Below are 20,069 nucleotides of genomic sequence, written 5' to 3'. Positions count from 1 at the left end.
TTTGAGCTTATGTGTATGTGGCTGTAGTCTGAGCCAGTGGAGCAGATGTTGGGTGCTCAGCTTACAAATGACTTTGGAGGATTTCCCAATGAGATGTGGAATGGCTTATTCTCCACCGAGATTTCAAAACAAGGGTCTAAAAATAAAGTCTGTGCTAAGTCTCTCATCAGTAAAGACATCAGTTGTGCAGCTCTGAGTTTCAGCCCACATATTTAGCATGCAGAAGGATTGTCAGCATGTGTTGGGGTTCAGTGTTTATTTGCAAAATATTTGCATTTCAGAAAATTTGAATTGAAACTTGCTTCACATGTAAAGGAAGAGTTCACCCAAATATGAACTTTTTCCCCCCCCATTTACTCACCCTGTAGAGAGTGCAGTCACGACAAGTTTGCCATCAGGGATTTGATTCTTTATTATCAAAGAAGGAAAGAAATCATTTTCTGTGCAGTAATATTTTATTTCAACTATACATGCCGTGTTAAAAAAAGTCAACAAAAATATTCTTAAACAATGACTGTAATTATTTACACTTTCACAGTACAGCTTTACAATATCTACACATTAAAATATTCCAGAAAGGAAAAGCTGTATTTCAACTGCCAATGTTTGCACAGTATTAAAAATAAAAGGTAGACCAGTCTGGTTTCTTTGCACGTAGAGTATTGACTGAACAGTAAAGGCTTGAAGTCAGATTGCAGATTTATATTGCAATATACAAGGCAGCTCAACACAGGACAACTTGAACCAGAGCACAGGATCAACTCTCTCTCCTTTAATAAAACTGATCTTTAGCAGGTGATGATGCACCAGCCTCTGCTCAGCTGCTCTAATACAATCAGAACATGTAAACAAACATGAAGCTTTGGGATTGAACAGGCAAGTTTCCCCTCAATATGCTGAAATTCACAAGTTATTAAAAAAAATGTGAGTCTCTAATCGTAGATTACCCACTATAAAAGCACATCTCGATTTGACCCCATTAAATGTTGTGAAATATTGTGAGTTAGGTGATATACATTTTAGATTCATAATACATTCATTGCATGGCATCTCATCATCGCAAATTAGCACCTTCCAGAAATGCATAAAAATAAAATGGCAATAAGAAAATGGCCAAGTAATTATTATAATCTTTTTTTCTAAATCTCATTTCTCTAAAAGAAAGGTCATTCGGAAGGTCCAACCATATCATGGTCTGCCCATCCAGGGCCGTAGCCACTGCAAATATTGAGGGGATGCACCTGCCCCCACTCCAATTTTTCAAATTACTGGACAATCATTATGGGTTTTGCAATGATCGATTCCTAAAATTTCACCCTTAGGTAGCCTCCCTGCTCATATCCAACCAAAAATTATTTGTCTGATGATAGTGAAATGTCCCAAACCAAACTGCGCTCTCATGACTTTAATAAGGCACACAAATACAAGGATCCAGGTAAACTTGCCTTGAAAATGTCCACACTTAAATAGTTGTATATTTACAATAACGCTATCACTGGCACGACTCTGCAAGACACACTGGTAGGTATTGCAGTGATTGTACACTTATAGTGAGTATGCAAATGAGGCCTCTGTTCTTTTAAACAAGCAAAGTGAAGCGCAACTCTCAGATAGGGTCTAGTATGGAGCTGAGGTTGGGTTTTACCACAGAGTTGAGTAGTGGTTTATAGTAACGAATGTGCTGTTTGCAGTTTTATGTAATACTTTGCCCAGGAACCAAAAAGCAAGCTCTCTGAAATGGTGTAAACTGCAAAGAATGTAAGAATTCAAGAATGTAAAAGGAGACAAAAATTGTCTTGAACTTCACAGACCCAACAGCAGTGCTTGCTTGGCATGTAGGAAAGGAGAGAGGTTGATCAATGATCTGCCTTACGTCATAGTTGAAAGTTGACTTTATGGGATTACAGGATTCCCAGTGATTTTCTGGAACTAAAAATGACCAAAGAGAACATTGTACATTTTACCAGTGTGATCCTGTGCTGAGCCTGTGGGTTTAAAAGCTTGACGCAGCTTGGCACACAGAACCGCTGCATAGAATGCACACTGGAGTCTGTTAAACATTGTCATCGTCTACACTTAGCAGCACAAATGTTGAGGGTACTTTTACCCTGTGAGTTTTAAAATCAGTAGTCCAAGCAGGAGCCTTGGACATTTCTTTTGCACACAGAAATGATTAATTAATGTCTGGATTCTGTGTCCAAACACATCTGATGTTAATGCACCATAAATGGGATTTAGTTTTATGACAGCGATGACTCAAGCTTGTTCTCAGTTTACTGAAAAAAAAACATGGTCAATGAATGCACACTGGTTTGCCCCAGAGACTAATCAAACACAGACACGCAACTTGTCCCTTTCACTCTGCCTGTCTTCTGGAGCGATATCCAAGCAAGAATATCATATTTTCCAAACAGTCTAACAAAAACAGTTCACATTGACGGGGAGAACAGTGCATAGGGGAGCATACGCTGCCCCATCGCCGCAGCAACTACGCAGCTGCTTTATGCTGCATGTCAGCTGTGACCCATGACCTCAGGCGTCCCTGCCGCCTTAAAGATCAGAATTCGTCACCTGCCACTGAAGCGTGACAGGACAACGTCATTGAGAACCAGGCACAACTACCCGAAACAGAAGCTCTGCCATCCAATTCATTTCCCTTCATAGGGAACGCAGACTGGCACGCCATATCTCTGTGGGCCAAACGCATTTACTCCCACTGTCCATTCATCGAGTAAGATCCTGCTAAGCATTTCAGTAGCTATACTTGTTCACTGCCCTCATTTGTGCAGTCTGTGGTGCAAAACCATTGGGTTTGGGGGGCACATCGGGCTTTAACGATGGTGTCCGTTTGATGGACGTTCGTGGTAAAGATCCATGACCACTGTAGCTGCTCTGCCGGGATACAGAAGGTGTCATAGCCATTGGTACCCCGTGAGAGTCTAGTCTAGTGGGTGGGGTAGGAGTTGGGGGCATGTACCCACCCCTGTTCATATTAGGTTGCCGGGACACTATGGCCCCGCTAGGTGAGTGCAGCCCTTTGGGCGGCGAGGATATGGAGTGTCGCTGGGATGAGCTACGGTGATACCGTTGTCTCTCGAGAGTTCCCATCTGCCCTGTGGGCGATGTTGGTGTAGTCGGGACATCCAGTCTCTTGGTCGGACTATTCCTGGGCAGAGAGGAAGAGGGAGAGTACAAGGAGGCCTCTCGGCTTGGGACTTTGGGGGGAATCTCTGTTGGGCTTACAATGGGTTCCAGCATCAGGTGCTGTCGGGATTTGGGCATCTCCACCATGATGGCCTTTGGGTTGCTATCATTCAGATGCTTCAAGAGGTCATTCAGCGTGTTCCTGGCATCCACAGTGCGCCGCTGGTCTTTACGGCCAGATTTGGAACCATGTTGATCACTATTCTGGATCTTCTTTTCTGCTTGAGGCCCTTCAGGAGTACTGAAGGATGCCTTGTTCTCATGTGTGGCATTGGGCAGTACCACGGCACTGGGGATTTGGGGGTTGCTGATGGTAGAATGGGGAGGGGGACTGGAGGGAAGGTACTGCGGGCTGTTGGGTGGCCCATCTTTGCGGGAGCCACTTATCTTTCCATGAGCTCTCTCCCATTGGTTTTTAATTGGCTGAAGGCTCTTCTGTTGAAGCACAGGTGTGGACTCGGGTGTAGGCAGTGCTGCTAGTTCTGGTGGCTGTCCACTCAGGAGCATCGTCTTTGTGTCTCCGGTGGTTGGCACCTCCCTCCCATTGCTCAACAGGTTGGTGTAAAGTTTGGGAGTATCCATAGTTGGTTGGTACTCTTTCACAGGACTGTCGAACAGACCGTTAAGCTTGGCAAAGCTACCAGTGGAATCAGTGCAAGACTGTGCTGACTCTGCATCTTTTTGGATCTTGCGTGGAGTGCGAAGGAAGGCATCTCTATAGCAGTAAACGACCATGCCAGCGATGAATGCACCAAGCAGAAATGCAGCTAACACACAGGAGATAAGGATATTCATGTGCACCATCTGGTTAGATTCACCTGCTTGTATTTCCCACACACCTGCAACACAGATACCAAATACCATGTTAACACACTCGCACAGCTGATCATTGAACAACTTTCTTAAAGCAAAAAGTCCTTTCCCCCCCACAAAGGATGCTTAACAATTTGGTGTGAATCAAAAGCATACAACTGTTATTTCCAGCACTTTAGAAGCTTTTTAAAGAAATCTACCGAGCATTCAGAAAATACAATGAGATATCCTGTTATTATATTAGTGAAGGAGGCAAATTAGTAAAGAGGTGTGGTGGAACATTTTATTGCACATGGGTTGCAGTATCAGGTGAGTTAGTATGTTGTTGTTTTACATGAGAGTTTCCCCAAAGAGAATTAAGCCCGCTTTCTTCGTCTATTACCCGGGGGTGAGTGTTGTTAGTGTCCGCATATATTCGAAAGAGTTAGTCGGTGAATAATTTTGCTCGAGAGGTGATTAAAAGTGTTGCTTAGTGGCAAGGCCTTTGGAAGATTTCCTAAAACCCAAAACCAAGGGCAGAGAAAGAAAAAGATGAAATAAGATAAAGATGTAGCCATCTAAGACAGACTGAACAAAAATGTCATAGAAAATGCATTAAATGAAAATATATAGAAAATAAAGTTAAACATGGAGGACAAATCATAGTAACAAAAGATTTTTAAAAATAGGGAAAATATAATAAAGAGCTTTATACGCTGATGGAATCTAAGTATAGCTGCTTGTATCATCTCAATACACTTAAAGACAACAAGTCATTGTGCTGACCTGAAAGTTTTCAAGAGCACTTGCACTAGGAGTCTGCATCCCTACTTTGCTAATGTAGTGTGACTGACTGTAGAATTGCTTATCATGCCATTTTGGAAAAGGAATGGGCTGCTATCAGAGATGTTTGCACTCTCTCAGTAGACTAGCAGCACTAATAGCAGCTATTACCCAGAATTCCATGCAGCAGCGCAGAGCGCTCTGGTCAAGGCCTTACCCTCCAGCACACCTGGTATATGCTCAACAGAATGTGAAGTGGCTGGGTCATCATGGAGCACAAATTTCCGTGAGCCAAAGAGTTGGGGTATCTGAGTGGGGATGGTTTGGGGTGATTGTATGGGTTCAGAGGTCGCGGGCACTGTGACTGACGATGATGGCAACTCCATGTCTGTAGCGACAAACAAACTGTTATAGAATCGGAGCCCATGATAGGCGCAACGCAACGATCGGGGTTAGTACATACTGACAGAACTGTCATTCGTCAGTTTATACGATTCATTGAGGTTAATTTTTAGAGATTGACTCTGATGTTTTGAACCATTACAGGAAAGTAATGGCTGTGCAGAGTCTCAGGTAAGGAAAATTGCAGCCTGAGAGGAGGGAAAGGATGAAGATTATCTCTAATAGAATGAAGAGACAACAATATACCCCAGGGAGATGATAAGGTGGAGGCAGCACATATCCATGCAAGAACGAAAGAATGAATGGAGGAAATGATGGACAAGCTGGTGCTGAGAGATCAGGTGCCTCTCAATGATAATGCTGATAATATGATAAAAAGCACAGAAATAAGGGTAGGTGCAGCAGTAGAGGAGAAAAGAAAGGGTGAAAGATGAACTCAATGAATGAAACCAGTGCAGTACAAGAAACTAACCAGAGGTTGGGTCGCCATATGATTTGAAATCTGGCGCTGATGTAGTGGCCAAAAATTCTAAAAGAATTAAAGGAACAGGAAATCAGCATAAAATAACAAAAATAAAAGTTTGAAATTATAAAAAAATGCTAAAACTGTTTTTATTAAATTACAAAATAATAAAAAGTGTTTGTTTTCCTCTGGTTTACACTGTATCGCTCTTTCACTTTCTGTAATGTTGAGGCCTACACAATGTATGTGTGAGTGTTTAATTGTCAAAGGAATTAGTATGATGTCTGTGTGATATGTGTTAATTGCCATCAGCTGAGAGTGTGAGGGGGTTACTGACGTCACAACTACTAACTAATGTTTCTGAAAAGGTGCACGTGTTGATGAGCTCACCATGACAATCGCCGAGGTGAGCTGTGTTGCCATATTCAACATCTTGCTCATAACCAGTTCTGAAAAAGAGTAATAAGATAATGAGTTTGTACTAACAATGTCAATTTTGGGCAACATCATTAATATACACTGTTTTGCACAGCAAAAAAACCCCAGCATGCATCAAAACATAAAATGTGTATTTTATAAAGAAGAAAAGTGGAAAAGATAACTGTTAAGAGAGAAGAAGAAGAAGAGAGAATCTAGCTCATCTTTGTAGGAAATTGGTTGCAGTGATAATTATTCAGATTAGTGTTCTCAGTATATCCTCCTTGCATTTTCAAGGTAAATTTGAATATTTTTGTGATAGACTTACTGCATAGCTGCAGGAATACGCTCACAAGCTCCATGTGACATCCAGCCACAGTATGGGTCTCTAGAAGCAATGCAAGACCTGCAACACAAAAACAAATATTTATAACTACACAATATTGAAAATGAACACACCACACAATGGTTAAGGAGGTTTCATGCTGTTCAGACTACAAAAATGAAATATATTTTAATTGGATATGCCAAAAAAATTTATTGTGCTGCCTGTATAAACAGACTTGCATTCAGGACTCACTTTTGACAGGAACTGTGTCGTTCACAGCGGCTGAGTGGTATTCTGACCACACAGCTGGAAAAGGCCACATAGAGTGTGTGGGTGTCTTTATCTAGGTGGAAAGACAGAATTCGCCGATCGTCCTCATTGCTGGATAAACACCTGGGAGAAAAACAGAACGGAGGGAGGGAGACAGTGAAGAACAGATAAATCACATGTTATCGGATCTATCCGCCAGTCACTGCTTTCTTCAGTCACACAGTTCAGCAGAAGGAGAACAAAAAAAAAAAAACACACTGACGAGGGAAATTGAAAACCTTTCGCTTTCACATTAAAAAGATCTAATCTCATCTCAAACGATCCAAAACTTTCATTCAGGTCATAAAAGGATAATTTCTGGGTAAATAGCCAAGACTGCTTCATAAAATGATTGCGTCTACAAATAAGTGTCCCACAATTTAAATACAAAGAACATGCGTTTAGAGACTGATCATGAGATAATTATAGGTTGAAAAACATACTTGGCTTGGTTGAAAACGTCAATCTCCTCCAGTAGGACGCTGTCATTCAAAGACAGTGGGGATGTCTTGGCCAGAACTTTTAGCACGATGCCTGCCTCAGAGCCAATGAAAACCACTGTGTAATTCTTGTGGGGTCCTGCGCTGTTATCAACGGCGAGTGCCGTGAGCCTGTACCTACAAAGATGAAGGAAAAACACTTGAGTACAAGGCCGCTTTTCAGTTACATGGAGACGCCTAATTTACAACAGCTTAACTTGAGCTGACACAGGACAAAACATGTTGAAACGTGACACATCTATCAAGACCTGAACTAGTTAAATTAGGCGTGCCAGTTGTTTCGAACATGAAACCAACGCTCTTTGCTGGGAGGGATATAAAATGTTTACCTGATACTTATTTAACAGCTGACACTGGGTCTAGATGGCAAACTGCTCAGTGCGCTGTTATGTAATTATATGTTTTATGTAAAAATCTGTGCTAGAATTTAATTTCTTTCTGACAGATATTAACCATTTTTTCTGATTATACAGATAAACCAAAGAGAGCTGGTGACTTTTCCTATAAAAGTGGGCAGACTGTGCTGTTTGTCAAATATCTTGGTTGCAGCAAATCCTGTGAGAGTGTCAGATCAAGGTTTTTCAGACTGGGCTGAATGATGGCACTGTGCCTGTACCTGACTCTTGTTTTGGTGAACCACGGTTCGTCTCCAATGGAGGGGACTGAGGCGTCCATGAGTGGGTGTGACTTGATGAACTGAAGGGTCTCGTCTGGAAACTCGATGGAGGTTTTGTAAGACTCTGCTGAACCGTGTCCCGCACAGCAGCCGGGTCTGAAAAGACAAAACGCACACACATGCAGTTCCGGTTGAGGGAAAGAGGGCAAAGAGCCATGTGCCACATGCCTGTAAATCTATACCCGCCTCCATATGGCCACTGCACACACAGGTTAAATATGCAGCATGTCCAATTATAACTTGTTAATTATTAATCTCACAATGATTAGCCCGTCACGCACTAGTGCGTGCACCAACCTGGGCTTGGGCAGCTTCTCCTCTGGAAATGGTGTCCACACTGAATCTGGCGTCTTTTGCTCTTTGAAACGGCCACGGAATGCTTTCTCGATGTCTGCCATGGAGAACGCACACACCGCAGAGCCAGGGATACTAAATAAATCAGAAACAGCGGCGTTAGTCCTATTAAGTCAGTTTCCATGTGGAGTTTTTGTGGAAAGGATTGTGACAAGCTTTACCTGTTCAACTGGGTGGTGAAAACTCCAACCACAGAAGGCACCCCATTAATGTTGATGATGTCCGTAATAGCCTGAAGGACGTCAAAGTAGAAAAACGATTCTCCAGGAACGGAACAGTTCAGGCGAGCCTTAACAAAAGATGTCCAGTGTTTTTCCAGCACCCGCTGAGACCCTCCCATGTCATTTTTACAGATCCGAGCCACTCTGGAGTAAACCGCCTGCAGCGAGAGAAAAATAGCAAGAGAAACTCAGCATCGCTCTCTAAATAATAGATCTTTCTCCCCGATGGCTAAATTGAATCTAAATATACGCAAGAAACATTTTTTTTTTTTGATAGAACAAAACTGCAATGTGCTAGAGGGCTTGAATTAGCACCATGTAACCATCTTAATAATTCACTACTGTAAAACCTGCTCTCAGTGCAGGTGTTGACTGCAATATTAACTAAACTTAAATATTCATTAGTTTGTGGTACAAAGAAGTCATTATATGGGCCAATTTAAAGCAAATCCTGAGGCAACGGATGATATATTGACCCTCTGGGACAAACATTAATCTCTAAATAAAAGCCTAAGAATACTACATTAACATACAAATCAGAACTACATCATTACAGTTCAGATACCAGGGTATTACCATCTGATAACATCACTGTACAATGGTACCATCACATTACTTTTTTGTGCGTGTTTTGTGAACTTTAGCACCCGTAGCAATGTTAGCATTACACATTTCATAGCAAGTCATACCTTTCCCAAGTTGTTGTGCTCGGCTGCGATTTCTCTGAAAAAAAAGTAAACAAAATCCCCATAATCCACGGCATGGAGAAAGTGTGGCTCTGGAAGAGAAAGAGAGAGAAGCATTAGCATCTCCGCCACTGACCCCAAGTTAAATTTTGATGCGTTTTTGTTGGCTGAGTGGAATGGCTGAGTGTTGACCTAGATTGTGCCACAGGAAGCTGGATTTTACATCAACACCCACCATTTTCTCTTCTCTCACACTGACCCACTTCTTTAAGGTACAGGTTATAGGTCAGAGTTGCACTGGGTTCAGCAAGGTTAACATAAAACACAGACTAGTGTGTACATGAATCAGACAAGCAAGAGTTTCTGTACCTTTTAACCACTTGGAGTCATACTTGATGGTGCGAAGGGCAGAACCATCTCCCATGCTGCGGTAAATCACAGCATCGCTGGCCAGGAAGTCTGCCACTGTTGCTGAGTACAGCTTACCATCTATGACATAAATACGTGAACTTAAAATACACTTTATCTTCATTACATAATTATACACACAACTCTCCAATATACACATCTCAGAACACTAAAGGATTATTCACACTCTGGTTGTTCTCACTCATAAATGCATGATACAATGAACAAAATATTTCATAACACATTTTGCATTTTACTTCCTTGTTCCTGCTATTTTATATGTTCCAGGTACTGAAAAATTAATAATCTTTCTGTCATAATAATAATAATAATAATTTATTGTTTTAAGCATGAATCTAGTTAAATTTAGAGAGTTTAATGTTTAAAAATATTTAGATATTTGAACTGGAGGTTTTTTGTACAGACTCATTCAGATGTACACGTGACATCACAGTGCACTAATTCTTGTCAGGTTATGACGTTCCTGTCTATATACTAACAGAGCTGGTGTGAAGACAGGACGTTCTCGCGGCTTCTGATTTATGCGCAACATCAGTCTCGGCTCTCATCGGAGCGTTAATTTTATCCAAAACCTTTAAAATTCATGGCAAAGTTATTCATCATCCTCCTCATTATCCTGACAGCTCTCATACCAGCAAACAGGGCAACGTTCGTCTGCTTGGCGTCAAACGGGCATCGGGCCAAACCGCTGATCTCTTCCCCATCAAACTCCAAGTTATCCAACTAAATAAGAGAGGGAGATCCAGAGTTCTTATCTTCATTGTACTGTAAAACTGCTCCTATCCACATTAACCAGTCACTTATTAAAAGCAAAACAACAGGCAGACAGTCACGTAGCCCTAACAGCGTGACCTACCCTGTAGTAACGGCACATGGGGTTGAAACCATTTGTTCCGCAGATGAACACAAGATCATCGTTTCTTGGAACCAGGACTTTAATGAAATTATGGCACTCGTCCTGAGAGGAAGACAAGACAGTGAGATTTATGGTTACTTCAGTGCTGTAAATACTACAGAACCAGAGACGGCTGATTTATGCTGAAAAGGTGGAGGACTCACTCTGTGCTTTCCCTTCATGGCGCACGTTTCCCTGTCCGCCTGTCCCGACCGCCACGTCAGCTTCTGTGACATCACACACCATCACCATTAGACACAGTTTCCCACACTCTTAAACATTATCAATGTGCTACACTATGGGCAGGGACAGAAAGACAGAAACAGAAACCTAGCGATTTACAGAAAGTGCTTCAATGACTGGAATTGGAACTTAGATTAACAAGAGGTAGTTTTTATCACTTGGCACGCCTCAATGGGACAAGAGCACTTTGGTGATACATTAATTAACTGTGAACCCACCCTGTATGGAATAATCTCGTTCCTGTAGGACTCTCTCAGACTCACTAAATACACCTGGTCCCTGCAAGAGAGAGAGAGAAAGAAACAGTTTACACACAAATTACTGCTCATAGTTCATCAAACTGCTTGTCCGAACAGGTCAAATGATCGAAGATCTCGCTTCCACATCCTGTGCTGACCTACCTGCCCGCGATGAAAAGCGTATCGTGTATCTTGGTCATGAGCTGAAAGTCCAGTCTGTGCTGAGATTCGTTGCCAGAGGGACGTCCACGAAACACGGGGTACTGTCGTGCATCTGTGGAACAAACAGATGCGCCGTTATTCAGTATTAACATCAACAGAGATCGATGTTGGTATTGATCGGCTGTGGCAACTGCATGTTAAACTGCCCTGTAGAAAGACTTTGCTAAAGTAATGAATGCAGGTTCAGCATTGACGTCCAGCGACTGCACTGTCAGCATGCTGGAGTGTTTTCTCACTGCAGAGCACAGCAGCGCTAATGCAATGACTCTATATGTGCACGTCTTCTTTTAAAGCACCTGGTAAACATCAGTTTAATTTTAGAATATTTTTATTGTGTGCCCAAGTGGAATTTTGTTAAATTATGCAACAAGTGTGACTGTTTTGTGCAATACACAAAATGCAAACTATGAAATTTTCTGTCGAAAGTCAAAAATAACAAAAAACTATTTTGGGTTGTATGTATATCCTAGCCTTTGTTTATGGGAAATGTGATGGAAAAAAGTGTGCTTCATGGCAAAAAGCCTTCAGTGCCAAAAGTGCCCTTAGTTGAAGCAACACCAGTATTTATTTATTTATTTATTTATTTTTGGATAAAGATCTTATGTAGATGGGGGCAATTCAGAAACAGTGTGGTGTCTGGTTCTTACAGTGTTGGTCCACAACGTCTAAAGGGATGTTGTCCTCAGGAAAGCTCACAGCCTCCAGATGGGATGCCACCAGCAGCAGTAGCAGCAGCAGGTCAATCGTCAGTTCTCGCCACCCCATCGCTGGCACAGAGGGCACACACCTCCTGTACTGCACTTATGTAGATGTTACCTGTAACACACACAAACACATGTAGACGTCAACAACCATCAGCCACTATTTTTAACTACTTGCTCTTGTGTTTTTGTGCATGACCTCTGTCAGGATTTGCTGTCAAGATTAAAACGCCTGGTTTTTGTGTATACACGTGCAGGTTCACTCCCAACAGATCATTTAGTGTGTGTGTATTTGGCAGCCAATACCTATGATTGAAAATCTGTCCATGAGAGGAAGGTCAAAAAACAGACAAAGACGACAAACCTGAATGCTGTGTTATCAGCTAGCTCTGATGCACATGTACACTGTATTTTAGAATGGAATTTGTCTACTATTAAGTGTGCGTATGTGTTTGGACCGAGTACTATGATTGGGAGTGTGTTTGCTGTGCCTGGCACAGAAGTCTCCAAATGGACATTCAAACAGGAAGATTTTCAGAGGTCTGCGTGCTGTGGTTGGGGTCGTGTCCTGGAGAGACAATCATCTGTGCATATTAATGAGCAGTGTAAAGTCAAATATTTATAAAGCTACAAATTATTCATGCCAGCAAAGCCCGAACGGATATAAACAATTTACATGGAGACAACAAACAGCTTGGCAGAAATAGAGAGAGTGAGTGAGTCAGGCCTCAACCACTTCCTGAGCATGTCTCGCCACACATGCTCACATACAGTATTGACATTTTTGCAATTAGCGGGCCTGCGCACCTGCTCCCATGCTGTAATATGCATATGCTGCCTGTACCACCCTGCTATTATTGATTAGCTGTTGATTGATCAGTTCCTAATTGATCAGCTGAATGGGATGTGACCTAGGGAAATTCTCCTTATGAAATGCAATCCACAGTCCTTCGAGGAAGGGAGGTTCTCTGCTCAACTGTTGCCATAATGGATCTTCATTTCTACAGGCTGACTGCAAGGGATTCTGGGCTATCGTGCTTTGATCGGATCAATAGAAATGACTCTTTCTCTGGCAATTTCTTATATGAGATGAGAGAAAAGGTTGATGATTTGAGAAGACAGAGTTATGAAAAGAGATGGAGAGTCAAAAGACGAGCTTAGAAACAAAGACAAGAAAATATAAAGGAAAAAAGGGAAGGAGAAAGGAAAGAGACAAGGCGAGACAATAAAATGTCAAGATGAGAAAGAGGAAACAAGAGGTGGATGAGGAGAGCATGGAGAGGAGCTGAGAAAAGGATGAGAATAGAATGTATGAGACAAGAAGTGAAGAAATGGAAAAAAATGAGAAAAGATGAGAAAAGAAAGGGTAGAGAGGAGACAAGAGGAGCAGAGACAAGACAAATAGTACAGATGAGAAGGACACACCAGATAAGATGAGACAAGTAGAAAAGAGAGACAAGACGAAACCAGAGACATAAGAAGGAGAGACAGGATGAGAAGGAAAAATGACAAGATGAGGCAAGAATTGAAGAAAAGAGAGGCAAGGAGAGGACATGAGACATAAAAAAGAAAACGAGAAGATGAGACAAGAAAGAGAAAAGAAAGGGGCAACGTGAGAAAAATAAGACAAGAGAAGTGGAGATGAGACAAAATGGAACAGAGAAGGACATGAGACAAACATGAGAGACAAGAACCGAAGAAAAGGAGAGGCAAGATGAGAGACAATATGAAAACAGAACAGATTATACAAAAAAAGAAGAGAAGAAAAATTAAAGAAATATGAGTCAAGGTGAGAAAAGACAAGGTGACAGGGACAAAAATGGAGACAGGATGGAGAAGGACAGACAGAACTAGGACAAACAAGATGAGGAAGACACACTGTGTGAGATAATATGAGATGAAAAGAGAAGGATCAAGATGAGAAAAGGAGAAGAGAAGGAGAGACCAGAAGACGAGACATGAATGAAAATGTAAGTTTCCCTTGCCCATGTGAGCTTGAGCGATTAAAAGCTTTAATGTTTGGACACTCAGTGGAAGTCAAAGGTCAAGGGGTCAAAAAATGTGTCCATCATAACAGAGTTACAAATGAATTTCTTTTCCCACACGCATCCTTGATCCGTACAGAAGTGCACACATCAGCAGAACGGCGCTCTCGGAGGGGTCGGGAAACACCGTATGGATTAAGCGATGTGTACAAGAGGAGCCCCAGTTTAATACAGCACTGAGAGTCTAATCACAGCTTCACAGTGCCGTATCATTTCCTCCGCCTGGATATTACTTCAAGAAATAAAGAAGGATATTTCCAGCACCCTGGAACATATTCATTGTCAATGACAGAAATTCCTCACAAGCTCTAATCATTATTCATAGAAACACCACAGGGAGTTACGCAGACACGCTACAATACCACAACAATTCCGGCATACGAAAAACACCAGGCTCGGGCAAAGAGAGCGAGAGAAACCTAATGCAAAACAGAAACAAAGGACATACAAAGGTCAGCCGTCTTGAATTTCTTTTCAATATACAGCGAGCGCAACGTTTTTTCTATTGAATGTCTTGGTTTGGTTTTCCATTCTTGCCCTCCGGTGTATGAGCCTGGACAGGCCCTGTGTGGAGAGAAGCGACTAGTCACGCAACCTGTTAGTGTTTAGCTGCTCCCCGGCTACTCTCATTACAGCTGCTCTCCGTGCGACGCAATCGCACACTCGTTGATGTTTTTGGCTGCGTTTCCCGGGATGCTGGCACGCCGCTTGTGTTGGCAGGTCGTTCCAGTAAGATTGCCTGCAGCAGATCCACCCAGCGCCCGCCCGCGAGAGTCCAGCTGCAGGAAATGCGAGAGTGAAGGCCAAAAGAACAAAGCCGGTCGGTGACGTTCTGTGGCTTCAGTTAACCTTGTGAAATAAACGCTCCCCAATGGTGCAGCTGATGTGTTAAAGCTAGTTTCACGCGTCCTGATGCAGGAGAGAATTATGTCACTTAACCAAGGAGTTGCATTTCACAATCACTTTGCTTTGGTTTAACATGAACCCTGCAGGTCTGCCTGAGGCCTGACACTGAGAAAGAAGGTGAAAGAATAAATCACCAGAAACTATAAAATAGGTATGGCGAGTATAGGTTAATACCACACAATGGCAAAAATGTGCCAGCTGCTAGAAAATCTATACCGTGGCAGATATATACAAGCAGATATCAGTGCTCAGGCGTGATTTACATATAAGAGAAAAAGAAGAAACCTGGAAAAATGTGATAATGCAGTGCCAAACTTGTTTTTGAACTTGTATTTAAGTGTAGAACTAATAATTAAGGGTATCTGTTAAGCACAACACAAAACAGAGTTTAATCATTTATGATTGGCAAGCAACTTTGCCAGGTTTCTGCATTAAAAATAAAATAAAATAAATAATAATAATAATAATAATTTGTGCTGTGGTATTGTCTTTACTGTTTTTCATTTCAAAAGGTATTGTATAAAATCTATTAAAAAAACTTATATAGTATAATAAATATGCTTAAAACAATTCATATGTAATATAGAAAACTAACATGCAGTCACAGGTTTGCATATATCAGCTATTTTACACTGATCTGCTACACTGGCTCATCATATAAAAATTTTGAGTCTAAACTATTAGTTTAACAAAGTATCAGTTTAATAAAATAACAATGTACTATTCTTTATGAATAATGATATATTTTGGTTTGTACCCAAATATAAAAATTCTATAAATTAATACATACATAATAATCAAAAAAATGTATATAAGTAACTGGATTATGCACATTTTTAAAATATAAATAGGGCCTATATATAATATCTATATTAATATGTAGTATGTAGAGAGTATTTATAAATAGTATTTTTATAAATAACTATAATTACATATATAGTTAGTTATAGTTATTATTTATAAAAACTATATTATTTAGTAATAAAATTAAGATATTAGTAAAAATGGATAAGATATTGGTAAAACTGACATAAGATATTGGTCATACTGCCCACTAAAACTGCAAAATGATCTTGAAAAATGGGCCTTTGTATCTGTTTTCACAACTCAGCAGTTGTGATGTGTGTGGTTTCAGAGAGACTCACGCTGAGATTAGAGCTCTCCCACACAAGAGCACTGGAATCATAAAGTTGTTTACAGTAGGATTACAGCTGAGGAGTCACAACTTGTTACTCCACAGCTGTAAGACGGGCCACTGCCCCACCTGTGCAGCCTTACTCTCCACCCCCACTCTCCCAAAGCCATCTCCTGCAGGTGTGTGTGTGTGTTATGGGAACAATAGAGAGCTCAGGGTCCGTTCACTCTGGGCCAGTGAGGAGACCTCTATGCTTTAAAGGTTAAATCAGTTACTCAAGCCTGACCGAGGCTGAACACAAGACAGCAGGGCTGGCGTGGGCTTAGTGGACACAATGTGGCCAGCTGTTGTGACTGACTTTATTCACACACCCACATGAAAAGTGCTGAGGCTGCTTCACGGGGAAGTTTCAGAAAAGGTAGATGTTATCCGGCGCTCTCTGAAAGAGGGTTGACAGGTTCAGCAGAGATAAGAGGAAATGCAGGGGGGCCGTGCACTCTTGTGGTTTGCATTTATAGTATTTCTAAGAGATGAACCTCTTAAACTCGATGTCACACATTAATGAAAGACAAACTAACAAAAGCATGCATTAGGAGATCAGCATATCTCATTAACTTCCATATGGTCAAACAGCGAGAAATGGTTAGAGAAGAGCAGGGAGTGTTGTAATACGGAGTCATAACCGTTTAACCAATTAAAAATCGGCTAGAGGGTGAAATCATTATTATAAATGACCAGCATATACAGTACATCCACACAAGCTATTGCTCACATGTTAAAAAAATCCTTTTTTTCTTTTCTATCATTGTGGATATGCATTTAAATTGACTTTTGTTTATACTAAGCAAATTCTATTTTCTATTCCTGACCCCTAAACCTAACCCTCACAAAACTGCTTTTCTGCATTTTAATGAAGACATTATTTAGTTTGTTTATTAAGTTGTTTTCCTCCTGGGGAACTAAGCTGCTTCACACAATGTAGGTGATTTCAGGTTTTACTGTCCTTGTGGGGAGATGCGGTTCTCAAAATCTAGACAAAAGCTCAGCTCAAACATGTTTTAGCTTATGTATTGGTTGTTAGCTTATGTTTTATGTATTTGTTCTACATTTGTTGCTTGTTGGTTTTGAATTAAAATGTTTTCTGTTTGTTAACAGTTGTGAATTACCATGTTTCACATAAAATACGTGGACTGAGGTTATGGTATAACAATTGTTTTGAAGAAAATTAGCTTTGATGTACAGCAGATGTACAGAATTTATGTTTTCTGTTTGTCTTACAGCCTCAAATATGGTAGCCTATGAATTTGTGAGACATCAAATAATTTTAAATACATGTTACCTCTGTCTCCCCTACTTCATGTTTTGCACTCAGTGTTGTGCCTCAACACGCAACATTCTGCGCGCGCAGAACTAAACGAGATAGCTGTGCAATTTCTTTCCTCTAACGACTCATTCACTCATTAGTTCATTCATTCAAACTCTTTTCGTTTCTCTATGGCCGATTCATCCCAGATGAACAGCATAAAGCATCTTCAAACTAAACCTTCTCCGCTCGGAACCGGACCTGAACTCCGTCTCTGAACAACAGAGCATGTGAATCAAAGCGTTCAAGCTGGAGCCGAGGCGTGACGAATCTCTTGAGTTGCAGTAGCTAAATGCATAAAGACAACAGAAGAGTGTTGGGTCGGTAATGGCTTCTGCTGGGAAATTGATTGTGTTAATGCATGACCGTGGGCTCCAAAACCCACTTTACACAACAACGGCAAACACACTCTCTCTCTCTCCCTCCCTCTACCTCGGACCATATTCTACAGGCAGTAGAGATATTATTGTTTTGTTACTCAAGAGATCGTATCAGTTTGAATTTTATGATGCAACTCCTAGGCAAAGGTTAGATGAATTTAAGGCTCTAAATTTGCCTTGTGCTACTACTATGCGAACTTGGATCCCTCATCATTACGGGACAGGAGGGGTCTGAAGTGCATTAGGCTACATCTGTTCCACCCAATGTCAGAAATTAACTGGCATTGATTTTCAGGGGCATTTATGACCTTTTTGAGGGCGTTTCCCCCCCTCATATAAATCATAAGCAATGGCAAATATTTAAAACGAATCAACTAATTGAAATTGACCCTAAAGTGTATGAATAAAAGTAGCCTATTTCATAATATTTCTATTATTTACCTTTCAATTGTTAGCTAAAAACATGGGGATTCACTGTAATAGCATGTTGCCCCCGTATTTTGATTATCTGTAGTATTTTAGAGTTAATTTCTGACTCTTGTGCCATCTCTCCGTTTTATTATACATACGAAGAAACGATGCAATTGAGGAATAACATGCTTAAATCAGCTTCCCACATTGATTTTTATTTTATTTTTTGTAATTATTTTTCATTTGTATTATGATAGTAGCTATCAAGAAGAAAGATTATACAAACATTATGTTGAATTATTTTTTCCCCTTTCAATCGAATAATAAAAACACTGTATCAACAGGATGTGACAGTAAGGCACTGCTTTTCTCTCATTAATAATGCCAAACACAATCAGTTACTTTTATCCAAGCGCTTCCATCCGTTTTGAGTTAACAGTCTAAACGAAGAAAAAAAAAGTTGCGGTACAACAAAATGCTCCATTTACTCCAACATATGTGTGACAACAAAATATAAAAAGGAAAACAAATCCTACCTGAATGTTCTCCAAACGAGCATGTAGACTACGATACCCTCTCCGCGTTATATTCCAAAATGTTTTACGCTATTAAATCCAGTGAAGATCAGACAGCATGTGTACAGCTCGATCCATAATGCCAGAAGATTCCCATGTGTTTGTTTTATCCGAACCACTCAAAACAATTCCCAGAGCCCGTGGGGTTCGTCCAGCTCGTCCCCGGGATAAAGCTTTGTGATCTTCAAAAGCTCACCGATCAAATAGCACCAAGACCCTCCCTCTCCTCTAGTACCATCCCCCCGTCATTCACCAAACCAAACCAAACCAAACCAATACAACCCAAAACAAATAAAACCAACTAAGTAATTACCTCAAGAGATCTACTCTTCAGAATGAAGAACTTTAAGCGCGTGCGTCAGTCCGCTTATAAACAATCCGAATCGGTGTGAACGGGTAACAGGGTGAATAAAAATAGCTCCAGTTCTATTTTTTGCGCTGCACCTAGAGTACTTCTGATGTTTTGAAAAAAAAAAAAAATTCTTGTCACTTCTTTTCCTTTTTCCCATTTTTACCGGCTCAAACGCTCGTAACGCTGCATTTTCTCTATTAAATCAACTCACCTCATCTGAATCCGTGATTCTCTTTACGCGATTTGGATCGCAACAACTCTGAGTCAAGCTTGATGTGTCTCTCTCCGTTCTGAGCGGGGAAAAACAAACTAATGCACGGCAAATGGTGTAACTCGATCCATCCCGAGTCCATCCATCAGCAGAGCCAACCACAGCCTAGCCTAGAAACTGATCCCTCCCTGTTCCCTCTCCCTCTCTTTCTCTCTACTCCCTCTATCCACTCCAGCGCTAGTATATGTGGTTTTTGGCTGCTTTCCCTTGCTCTGCTGTTTTTCCTTTCTCCTGCCAGAGTGTGAGACCTTTATTGTCTGTATGTGTACCTATTTATGTATATAAAGATATGTATATAATATTTATTAATGCATTTGCAGTGTAAACACTTTTTAACGCACCAATAAAGTGTCTTGAATCTCTTGTGTGTATATATGCGAGAGGCCCTCACATCTTGGTGACCCTGAGGGGCCCCCCTCTCTTCCCAATCCCTTCCCCCAGCAGTAAGCCGCTTGTTAAATCTTTTCCACAGAACTGTTTTGGGAAGGGAGGACAACGAACCACACTCCTTGGAACTGCTCTTTGGAAGGAAATCTTGACTTTCAGCTTGAGGCGAAAAAGGAAAGGAGCGAACAGAATATATTTTGACACAGTGCTCCCATGCATTTTCACCATCAACCTTTCAGAAACGTTTTCAATAATGGAAGGCCAGCATAGAAAACATTCTCTTAATCTGTACATTAAACACAGCTGTGATCAAAGTTTTCAAAGTTTATTGTTTGCATATGCATGTCTGCACAGATAAAATTCAAGTTTGCAGTATATGT

The 20,069-nt window shown here is 41.0% G+C and overlaps 1 protein-coding gene across 7 annotated transcripts in view; it reads right to left on the bottom strand.

The window, feature by feature from the left end:
- Window positions 1–370: 370 nt before the first annotated feature.
- sema6dl (sema domain, transmembrane domain (TM), and cytoplasmic domain, (semaphorin) 6D, like) overlaps window positions 371–20,069 on the bottom strand; it is a 73,553-nt gene continuing 53,854 nt past the window's right edge. The window contains exons 1-19 of one of the 7 annotated variants that reach the window (XM_058751656.1): window positions 19,243–19,371; window positions 11,811–11,979; window positions 11,104–11,215; window positions 10,921–10,981; window positions 10,624–10,686; window positions 10,421–10,522; window positions 10,197–10,287; window positions 9,505–9,624; window positions 9,139–9,227; window positions 8,390–8,607; window positions 8,172–8,303; window positions 7,815–7,970; window positions 7,142–7,315; window positions 6,642–6,782; window positions 6,390–6,467; window positions 6,035–6,093; window positions 5,654–5,710; window positions 4,997–5,167; window positions 371–4,043 (exon numbers count right to left, since the gene is read on the bottom strand). In XM_058751656.1, coding sequence (XP_058607639.1) covers window positions 2,752–4,043; window positions 4,997–5,167; window positions 5,654–5,710; window positions 6,035–6,093; window positions 6,390–6,467; window positions 6,642–6,782; window positions 7,142–7,315; window positions 7,815–7,970; window positions 8,172–8,303; window positions 8,390–8,607; window positions 9,139–9,227; window positions 9,505–9,624; window positions 10,197–10,287; window positions 10,421–10,522; window positions 10,624–10,686; window positions 10,921–10,981; window positions 11,104–11,215; window positions 11,811–11,928 — 3,234 coding nt within the window. In that variant the 5' untranslated portion in view covers window positions 11,929–11,979; window positions 19,243–19,371 and the 3' untranslated portion in view covers window positions 371–2,751. Of the gene's footprint in view, window positions 4,044–4,996; window positions 5,168–5,653; window positions 5,711–6,034; window positions 6,094–6,389; window positions 6,468–6,641; window positions 6,783–7,141; window positions 7,316–7,814; window positions 7,971–8,171; window positions 8,304–8,389; window positions 8,608–9,138; window positions 9,228–9,504; window positions 9,625–10,196; window positions 10,288–10,420; window positions 10,523–10,623; window positions 10,687–10,920; window positions 10,982–11,103; window positions 11,216–11,810; window positions 11,980–18,640; window positions 18,884–19,242; window positions 19,372–20,069 lie in introns of those variants that run through there. The other 6 variants (XM_058751658.1, XM_058751655.1, XM_058751657.1 and 3 more) reach the window with 6 other exon arrangements.

This window comes from Onychostoma macrolepis, chromosome 18 (assembly GCF_012432095.1).
Source record: "Onychostoma macrolepis isolate SWU-2019 chromosome 18, ASM1243209v1, whole genome shotgun sequence".
NCBI lineage: Eukaryota > Metazoa > Chordata > Actinopteri > Cypriniformes > Cyprinidae > Onychostoma > Onychostoma macrolepis.
This window is presented reverse-complemented; position numbering and strand designations above follow the sequence as displayed.